This window comes from Lolium rigidum, chromosome 7 (assembly GCF_022539505.1).
Source record: "Lolium rigidum isolate FL_2022 chromosome 7, APGP_CSIRO_Lrig_0.1, whole genome shotgun sequence".
NCBI lineage: Eukaryota > Viridiplantae > Streptophyta > Magnoliopsida > Poales > Poaceae > Lolium > Lolium rigidum.
The window spans coordinates 183,771,746-183,782,807 of NC_061514.1; the positions used below are offsets into that span (position 1 = coordinate 183,771,746).

At 45.0% G+C, this 11,062-nt stretch overlaps 1 protein-coding gene across 1 annotated transcript; it reads right to left on the reverse strand.

Moving 5' to 3' along the window:
• Nucleotides 1–2,128: 2,128 nt before the first annotated feature.
• LOC124676703 (protein NASP homolog 1-like) lies at nt 2,129–6,525 on the reverse strand. Its single transcript, XM_047212744.1, has 6 exons — nt 6,308–6,525; nt 4,764–4,996; nt 3,617–3,826; nt 3,447–3,537; nt 2,845–3,079; nt 2,129–2,717 (listed from the first exon to the last, which is right to left on the reverse strand). The coding sequence occupies exons 1-6, from the start codon at nt 6,523–6,525 to the stop codon at nt 2,325–2,327; spliced, it is 1,380 nt and encodes a 459-aa protein (XP_047068700.1). The 3' UTR covers nt 2,129–2,324.
• Between the last annotated feature and the right edge of the window lie 4,537 nt (nt 6,526–11,062).

Consider the following 11,062-nt stretch of genomic DNA (forward strand, 5'->3'; position numbering starts at 1 on the left):
TCTGGTTCAAGCTTCAACTTAAGCTAAGGTCACTATTGGCGATGGTAAAAGGGATTACTTTTAGGATGCTCCTTGGATGGATGACCTTAGAGCATCTCCAGCCGCGTCCAACAAAGCGTTCCCCAACGGGATTTAGGGCGTGTCGGGCGTGTCCTAAAGCCTCATTTTGTCCGACGCGGTATAATACGGTGTCCGGCGCCCTGAGCCCGTCCCCGCTACACAGGGGACGCTCCGGGCACGCCGGACCAACGAAAAGCGAGGCGATGAGACGCGGCTCCAACGCGTCAGCGGGTCGGGAGCCTAAAACCCCGTCGCCTACCTTTGATCGCCATGTCCATCCGCGACACCGGCAAGCCGCTCGTGAACCTCACTGACGACGGCGAGGCTGGACCAAGCGGCCTGGTGAAGGACGAGCCTGTCGACGAGCCCGACGAGTGCGTCAAGCACGAGGCCGTCATCAATGACATGTACAACTTTCACCAGTACTACGACGCCTCTGGCCGCCGCAAGTACTTCTAGATTAGGGTTTAGTTTAAATTTAATCGAATTTCGTTCGAATTTATGTAATATATAGCAAGTTTGAATGAATTCTCTCAAGTTTTAAATTTCTGAAATTTTGTTTGGGGATGCGCGTCCCCCAAACGCGGCATGAACAAAACACGCCCCCCAAACACTTGATCCGGCACTGTTTGGGGAACGCTTTGGAAGAAGCAGCTAGAGATGCTCTTAACCTAAAGGCCATCGCACCATTGATCTACACCATCTCCAAGCGGAAGTCTTAGTCCGTCCGCAAAGCCCTCTGTGATGAAGCTTGGATCTCTCAAATTGATGCCACCGCCGGCCTCACCGTGCAACATGTACAAGAGTTCACGAAGATTTGGGAATTTACCTCGCAAGTCCATCTTAGTGAAGATATGCTGAATTCTATCCTTTGGAAGCTCACTGGCTACGGGACCTACTCTTGCGCCTCGGCATACACAGTTTGCTGGGACAATCCGCTCGGAGATGGATTGGTTGGATTGGAAGAATTGGGCGTGTGGCGTGTGGCCATGACCACGAGCTCCATCGGTTTTCTAGGTTGGAGACTTGGAGGAGCTGGAGCAAAGAAGGAGCGGGAGGATACAAGAAGCCTTCATAAAAGAGACGTGGAAAACGAAAGCATCGGCAAGAAATGAAGAGTTGGCCATGGCCCATGGCGAGATCACTAAAGCTCGGGAGCTAAAAACACTTTTAAGAGTTAAAAATGTTAATAAGACGAGGGAGCCGCTTTGATGCGCTCGGGCCGTCGGGCGAGTGGCTAGTTGATTTTTTAAATTGATAGGTCGACTAAATTTGTTATTTAATATTAGTCGATCCTTTAAATTGATCGGTCGACTGAAGTTGTTTTCCATATTAGATAGGCGAATCTTCCAAATTCATGAACTCGCTGGCCAGCTTGACCACACTTTCACGTTAGCTAAAAAAAAAATATTTACGGAATAAATGTCGCCAGAGGAATTAGGAGTACTCCTATTAGTTATTTATTATTACTACAGTTTTACCACATTATTCACAAATCACAACAGAACAGAACAGACACATACTGTAGATTAGAAGCTGTACAAATTAAGGACTAGAGGGGCTAAACTCCGTACAAACACTCTAGTACCAAACAAGGTCTAATGGGCACTTTCCTAAATCCTGACTCGGCCAGATTTGGGCTCAATTCCAACATTTGCCCTCAGAAAAATGAAGCCTAATCCCTCTGTAAAGCCAACCACTTTGGGTGAGTACGGATCAACTTCTCGAGCTCAATGAGCCCGCGCTGCCATCCAGCCTGCTTTATATCAGAATCAGCATAGTTTGCAGTTTGTAGCCACACCCAATTGAGCTCTAGTTATGGCTCAACACCCCCAGGGCCCAGGGTGGCATGTCAAGTGTAAACTTATGAGGCTCATAAACTCATTCCACAGCACAGCTCAGCTGCAACACAAGGTCTGCTCAAAAAAAAAAAAAAAAAAAAAAGCTGCAACACAAGGGATGATGACAGCCAGCAATCATTTGTAATGAAGGGTAACTAAAAAAACAGATGCAATCAAAAGAGTTGCAGGGTAACTAAAAAAACCAGCTGCAATCAAAGGAACACGCATTTGGAAAAGCACAAATCTCATTACACGCATCAGCCACCAACAACTGTCACGCTTGATAAACTTATCACCAGTTCAAGCTACTGCAAGACAGAGCTCTGAAAGAGTTGACGGTTCCTGCAATTCCTTAACATTTTAACGGCTCTGACAAGTTTGCATTAAGTTACTAACACGAGGTGGGGCAAACGAAAGTGAACTCTACTTTGACACGGAACCCTCGCCATCTTGCGCTGCAGGGTGCGCCTCTGAGTTGATGCTGCTGTCACCTTTCACAGATGGTGAAGCATCTGCTGCAAGTCTCTTTGGACAAGGTTCAGCAGAAATAGGCTTGATATTAGCTCGCTTGACACCTCTTCCTACAACCCCAAGGTCCGTAACAGTGCTTCCAGTGCTTCCAGATGTTGCTGCCGTAGACATAGTTGGGGAATCAAAGCCATTGTTTACTCCAGCCATTTGCGAAGAAGTCAAAGATGCAGCTCTTGGTACAGCACTGCCAGCATTCTGCATACCACCAGCCTTCGCAGCAATGCTTTTCATAATCTCCTCTATCTGAGAGCTTGGGGTTGCCATTGCTTGCTCCAGGTCTTCAAGCTGAATCAAACAGTCCAGAGATCTCATTGCTCATTGTAATCAAGAAAAAATTTATCTTGCACTCACACATCAACAGGTTGAAGATCATAATGGAGTTGATAACATGAATTAAATCTAATTTATTTACCTTCTTCTCAAGGTCAGGCAATATGCCAGTAATAACCTCCATCTCATCTTCTACAGACGATTTCTTTGAGCCTCCATCAGCAGATGCACTGTCACCTCCATCAGCCAACAAACTTTCCTTTGCATTTTTCAGGTTCTGTAAACGTGACTTGCATAATGAAATGGCTTTTGCACAGTATGGGATCGCCTCTCCAATCTTAGACGCCAACTCATAGACCAAACAGATGCGGAAGTTTCTAGGACTGAATTAAGGAAACTAGCAAAGAAAGAACAACAAACAGTCTACAAGATACCAGCATTATATGACATTTTCCTGTGGTCAAGGTTCATAGCCACACTTACACTAGGCATGGGCATACAATAATAACTAATAGTACCCGTGAAAAGATTTGAATTAAGTAAAATTACCTATACCACTCATGGCTTGATAAAATTAACAGGATAACTTCGGCCACATAAATTTTCAACTTACAAAAAAGAACCACTAAAACCCCAGAGATACCACCCCAGGAGGCAAGCAATGCATCACTTAGGTTGGAAATAATGCTACTTCATACTACTGTATGGCAGACATTGACATTACTATTACCACAAGTAGGATACAGTTCAACAATTCGACGATGATCAGGCTCAACCAAATGATCCAAGATGGCCAAAGCTTTGAAGTAGTCACCAAGTGAGTTTTCTATGTCCTCTGCAAACAAATGTAGGGCCAAGAGTATCAGGACTGAATACAAGTTTATGGCAGGAGTAACTAAGATGACAGAGAATACCTCTTTCCATGGAAACTTCAGCTAGAGCAGACAAGATTTTTACTTTCTCCATTGTGTTGTCTGGGTTCTTCTCCACTATTGCCCTTGCAATATCCAACATTTTCCATGCTAGATCCAAATCAGAATCATCTTCATCTCCTCCCATCTCATCACCATCCTTGTCACTGTCACCATCCACATCCTCCTGATCTTTCTCATTTGAGTTTTGGCCTAATCAATGACTATGTCAGTGTTTATCATGACAGGAAGAAAAACACAGATAACATTACCATAAATTATTCTAGCAGAGTACTCCTAAAAGGGAAACAGCAAAAGTGAGCAGCAAGATGCATATAACTAAGTAATGATTGAAACTGATCGGTACAATGTGATCTCATTGATAAAAATATTCATGGGGATTAGAAGCCTGATGGAATATGAGATGGCAATTATTATTACAAAACTTATGTAATACACAATCACAAAAATAGGGAAATATGCATGTTGTAAAACCAAGGCCATGCAAGTACACTAGTAAACAGCTAATGCAACACAATCAAATGAAGATAGTGTTCACGGATCCATATCAGTTTAATTTGGATTGTCATTCCATGTGTACGAGTAACAGCCGCAGAAATAAATGTATAAACCTAGAAGGAAAATAGCTGACATCTAACAGCAGGCGCCAACCACTCGACATGTAATTAATCAACAAGCTTTTGTATAAGAAATCAAAGCACAAATTTCTACTGTCCCCAATATCATCTGCTATCTATAACACAAACTTGTTTTTTTTTACCATAGAAAGGTTAACAAAAAAATACTTTGATGCAGTGGTCTCCTGTAGAATGATGACTTGAATTTGAGAAGTCAAGAAACAATTTCAATTTTTAAATAACTTCCTGGCTCAAAATAAGACCCATCATTTTGCAAGGCAGGAGCACAATACTAATTAGCAGTTTATTGTATACCCTTCATCAGGCATAAACAGAGTAACATAACTGTATAACTGTCCGTCTTCCGTTACGTAACTATTTAAAAGATACTAATTAGCAATTTATCGTGTATACCATTCAGCTTGCATAACTGAGAAACATAACTGTATAACTGTCTATCTTCAGGTGCATAACTGTATAAGAATCTACGGGGCAAAGGGATAAGAACATACCTTCTTCAAGACCACCTTTGTCCGGAGATGGAGCATCCTTGACGTTGCTGCTGGATGCCTTTGAGTTCCCATTATCTTTATTGGCTGTGCTCTTCACTGATTCTTCATCTGGTGCATTCTTGGGAACATTACCCAAAGGATCAGTCTCCTCCTGAGATTTGTATAACAAGGCACATCCATATTTGTAATACGTGCTAGCACACTCTGGAGCAAGTTCTCCATGTAGTTCAACCCTGGTGACAACGAAGGTGTATATTTTTCAGTGTAACGTTGCCAAGGTATTAAGATTATAACTTATAGCATAAGAATAAGAAAGGTGATGAAATCTTAGACAAAATAGACTAATCTTGCACAAAATGGCAACTATGCTCCCTATCGGTTCATTTTTATAACAACTGACTGGCACTTGCGCAGACTATGAAGTACACTTCTGAAGTACTCCCTCCGTCCCAATGGAGGTGGTGCCTTAGTTTTGCGTGCTCTAACTTTAACCATAAATTTGATCAATAATACATGCGTCATTGGTAATAAAAAAATTTACCATCAGAAACTTTGTTCAAATACGAACTCGGTGATATAACTCTCGTGGCATATAATTCATGTTTTGTTAGTTAGATTAGTGGTCAAACTAAAATCTCGAAAAAGTGTGCGCCACCTAAATTGGGACTGGGGGAGGTAGCATAAACAAATAAACTACATAGCAGTGAAATACCGTAAATAGCCAGTACAGAGAGACGTATACACATTTCTCAAATAGGACCTATGATGACTCACACAATTTTTATGCTTTGATTTTATGTTCATCCTAGTACACACATCAAGCACCAACGGCCATCAGTTAAGGGCCTCAGGCCAAACCAAAACAAACCAACAGGACAAGCCGGCAGCATCAGCTCTCCAAGTCACACAGAATACTGTTAGTACATACAAACTGAATCTACAGAACATGTCTAATCAGTTTTCAGTAGGTGTATCTTGTCACGAGGTGCTAGCTATGTGTGATGTTGATGTTGATTGCCTTTACAGCTGTGGCTACAAGCGCTAGTCACAAGCCCTAGTGAGTAGTGGAGAGGCAATATACACATTAGCCTCATACTACAAACATCCCGAGGTCACTGCACTTATGCTCACACAACACATGACACATTAGAAACACTGGTCAGTACTGGAGAGGCACATTGTTGGACTTCATTTTGATGCTTACACATGGCAAATTATAACAAAAAAATGCCCAAAATCCCTAGTATTGCTACAAAATAACAGTAGGCTATTGGACCGGCTAATCATCCCTCACATCCTACCACACTCAACTGCGCCCCACACTGGACACAACAAGCGCAAACAACACAGCTGGTAACCACCTTGCTGCAGATCCTCTTAAACCCTGCTAAACCCGCCGACCAAAGTACATAAATCAAAGGTTCTACAGATCAGCCAAGTTAGATGAGGGGCGAACTAAATGGAAATTAACAACCCGAAACGTCCGTACGGAAGTTTCGGCCGGGGTAGGGTAGGGGCAGCGGGTGGGCGGGAGGAACCCTAACCTGATCTCGAGGGCGCGGCTGAGGCAGTCGACGGCGTCGACGAAGTCCCCCTCCTCGATGGCTTTGGAACCCTTGTCGAACAGCTCCTCCGCCCGCTCTAGGGTTTTCTCCTCTCCCGCCTCCTCCTCGCCGCCCGCCTCCTCCTCGCTAGGGTTCGGGGGCGGCGGATCCTGGCGCTCGTCTCCCGGCGCCGCGATGTTGTCCGAGGAGGAGTCCATGGGCGGCGGCGGGCGTGGTGTCGGCGCCGGAAGCTGCGGGCGGAGGTGGAGGGATGGGGCGGGAGGAGGGCAGGCAAGGGTGGGAAATGGGGAAAGTTTCGGGGGAGAGGCAGCGCCAATTCTGGGGGACTTGTAGGGATTGTTGCCGCCAAGGCCAAGGGGGTTCGGGTTCAGCATTGGTGGTTCGGGCCCAGTTTGGGCTTTTGTTTGCGGCCCAAATTGGTGGTTCAGCATTGGGAGGGACTTGTAGGGATTTGTTGAGAAAAAAGCACATAAGAGCCAGAGCCCGTAAAAGGCTTAAAACCGAAAAATAACCGACAGTTTACAGGTTCGGGCTGAAAAATGGCACCGATCAGTAACTGTAAACGAGCCGAAACTGGGAAAAAAAATCGGGCCGAGATCGAAACTCATACTCGGCATGTATTTGTAGGGGCCGACGGAGCGAACCGAATGCAGCCCGAACACAATCTCTAGTTTGCGCGCTAGGGAAATTTCAGCTTCTCCCAACCGCCGCCGCCGATCTGTGTGCCCTCACCTTCCTATGTGTCACCGTCCTCCGATTTCTCCACGATGAGTCTCGAATCGACCCAGCCGACCGTCGTTGCTAGATCGCAGGCGCCGCCACCCTCTCGCATGGTTGTCAGAGCTTCCGCCGCTCCACCAACCACCCCGGAGACCCCGCGACCCCGCGGAGGTAGCTACCACGGTCTCGTCGACGAGCGTGGAAGCGGCGGCGCGCGAGGACGCATGTGGTCCCGCAATTCGGTGCCGCGGAGGCCACCGGTGATGTCCCGACGGTGGCAACGAAGCCGAAGGCATCCCGTGCTAGACCGAAGAATTCGGCGCCCAATCCTCCTAGCGGCGCAACTATGGACGAATATGTGAGTGCATATTTGGTTTGTACAATTGTAGTTTCGCTTTGGTGACATATTGAAGATTTGTTGTTTGGTTTTGCAAATGTAGGACCGCATTGCTGATGCGAGGTACAGAGACATAGCCGGAAGCAAGGGCAAGAGCTTCAGCATGCGTCATTGCTTTGATGAGCTTCAACACCTCCCCAAGTGGCAATTGAGGGACGAAGAAGTTGCACCCAAGAAAGCTGCAATGGTTGCGCTCGACGACACCGAGGACGAGAAGGAGGGCCGGAACGCTGACAAGCCAGAGGGAAACAAGAAGGCCAAGGAGAGGCTCAAGCTCGAGGGGGAGGCTGCATTGTTGAGGGACAAGTTTGATCAAATGATGAAGTCCAAGGAGGTGATAGCGGCCAAGACTTTGAATACCAAGCTTGTCATCATCGAGAGGAAGAAGGAGGTGAGCCTTGCCAAGGTTGAAGCCAACCGAGAGGAAGCAAGGAACAAGGCCAAGTTGGAGGAGATGAGGATCAATGTGAAGAAGGCCAAAACAATGAAACAACTATTGGCCGAAGAGAGGGAGGTCATGATGATGAACACCAAGGACATGAATGAGCAACACCTAGAGTGGTGGAAGGAGGCCTCGGCGGAGATCACAACAAGAAGAAGACTAGCTCGTGAAGAGGCAACTGGTGGTGGCTCGGTGACTCCTGGAGGTGGTGGCGATGATGGTTGAAACGTCTCCGACGTATCGATAATTTCTTATGTTCCATGCCACATTATTTATGATATCTACATGTTTTATACACATTATATGTCGTATTTATGCATTTTCCGGCACTAACCTATTAACGAGATGCCGAAGAGCCGATTCTCGTTTTCGCTGTTTTTGGTTTCCGGAAATCCTAGTAAGGAAATATTCTCGGAATTGGACGAAATCAACGCCCGTGGTCCTATTTTTCCACGAAGCTTCCGAAGTCCGAAGGGGAAACGAAGTGGGGCCACGAGGTGGGGACACAGTAGGGCGGCGCGGCCCAAGCCCTGGCCGCGCCGGCCTAGTGTGTGGCCCCACCGGGACCCCTCCGAGGCTGCCCTTCCGCCTACTTAAGGTCTCCGTCGCGAAAACCCTATCACGTTGGACGAAACCAGGAGAAAACCTTCCGCAGCCGCCGCCATCGCGAAGCCAAGATCCGGGGGACAGGAGTCTCCGTCTCGCGCACGCCGCCGGGACGGGAAGTGCCCCGGAAGGCTCCTCCATCGACACCACCGCCATCTCCATCAACGCCGCTCGTCTCCCATGAGGAGGGAGTAGTTCTCCATCAAGGCTCCGGGGCTGTACCGGTAGCTATGTGGTTAATCTCTCTCCTATGTGCTTCAATACAATAATCTCATGAGCTGCCATACATGATTGAGATTCATATGATGATGCTTGTAATCTAGATGTCATTATGCTAGTCAAGTGGGTTTTACTTATGTGATCTCCGGAGACTCCTTGTCCCACGTGTGTAAAGGTGACAGATGTGTGCACCGTGTGGGTCTCTTAGGCTATATTTCACGTAATACTTATTCACCGTTATGAAGAGCATAGTGAAGTGCTTATTTATATCCCTTTATGATTGCAATGTGTTTTGTATCACAATTTATCTCGTGTGCTACTCTAGTGATGTTATTAAAGTGGTTTATTCCTCCTCGCACGGTGTAATGGTGACGAGTGTGTGCATCGTGTAGTACTTGGCGTAGGCTATGATTGTGATCTCTTGTAGATTATGAAGTTAACTATTGCTATGATGGTATTGATGTGATCTATGCCTCCTTTCGTAGTGTGAAGGTGACGAGTGTGCATGCTATGTTAGTACTTGGTTTGGTTATGTTGATCCGTCATGCACTCTAAGGTTATTTAAACATGAACATCGAATATTGTGGAGCTTGTTAACTCCGGCATTGAGGGTTCGTGTAATCCTACACGCTAGTGGTGTTCATCATCCAACAAGAGAGTGTAGAGTCTAGCATCTATCTATTTATTCGTTATGTGATCAATGTTGAGAGTGTCCACTAGTGAAAGTATGATCCCTAGGCCTTGTTCCTAAATACTACTATCGCCGCTTGTTTATTGTTTTACTCGCATCCGTACTTCTCCGCAATATTACCACCATCAACCACACGCCGAGCAAGCACTTTTCTCGTGCCGTTACTACCGCTCATATATATTCATACCACTTGTATTTCACTATCTCTTCGCCCGAACTAGTGCACCTATTAGGTGTGTTGGGGACACAAGAGACTTCTTGCTTTGTGGTTGCAGTGGTTGCATGAGAGGGATATCTTTGACCTCTTCCTCCCCGAGTTCGATAAACCTTGGGTGATCCACTTAAGGGAAACTTGCTCGCCGTTCTACAAACCTCTCGCTCTTGGAGGCCCAACACTCGTCTACAAGAATAGAAGCACCCGTAGACATCAAGCACTTTTCCCGGCGCCGTTGCTCGGGGAGGAAAGGTAAAAGGCTCTCATACTCTAGTCCTGTAAAGTACTTTTCCGGCGCCATTGTGTGTGTGCTCGAAGCTATTTCCTTTAGATCCTCGCAATTGCATCTTTTTGTTTCTTGTTTACACTAGTTTGGCATAATGGACAACAATGAGCTTCTTATTCTATTTCCTGATTTAAGACATGGATGGTTTGATGCGAAAATTAAAAAACACATGGAACATATTAGTATGAACACTTTGAATACCATTGTTGCTAATGATATAGAAAGTTCTAAGCTTGGGGAAGCCGGTTCTGATGAGCATGATCTTTTTAGTCCCCCAAGCATTGAGGAGAAAATTTACTTTGATGATACTTTGCCTCCTATTTATGATGATTATAATGATAGTAGTCTTTTAGTACCGCCTCGTTATGGAGGATAAATTTGATTATGATTACAATATGCCTCCTATATTTGATGATGAGGATAATAATGATAGCTACTTTGTTGAATTTGCTCCCACTATTACCAATAAAATTGACTATGCTTATGTGGAGGGTAATGATACTTTTATGCATGTGAATAAAGATGTTTTATGTGATAGTTATATTGTTGAGTTTGCTCATGATGCTACTGAAAGTTATTATGAGAGAGGAAAATATGGTTGTAGAAGTTTTCATGTTACTAAAACACCTCTCTATATGCTGAAAATCTTGAAATTGTGCTTGTTTTATCTTTCTATGCTTGTTGCATTATGCTTCATGAATTTGTTTATTTACAAGATTCCTTTTCATAGGAAGCATGTTAGGCTTAAATGTGTATTGAATTTGCCTCTTAAATGTGTTTTGAATTTGCCTCTTGATGCTCTCTTTTGCTTCAAATACTATCTCTTGCGAGTGCATCATTAAAACTGCTGAGCCCATCTTAATGGCTATAAAGAAAGAACTTCTTGGGAGACAACCCATGTGTTTATTTTGCTACAGTAACTTTGTTTTATATTTGAGTCTTGGAAGTTGTTACTACTGTAGCAACCTCTCCTTATCTTAGTTTTATTGCATTGTTGTGCCAAGTAAAGTCTTTGATAGTAAGGTTCATACTAGATTTGGATTATCGCGCTAAACGGATTTCTTGCTCGTCACGAATCTGGGCCTAATTCTCTGTAGGTAACTCGGAAAATTATTCCAATTTACGTGAGTGATCCTCGGATATGTACGCAACTTTCATT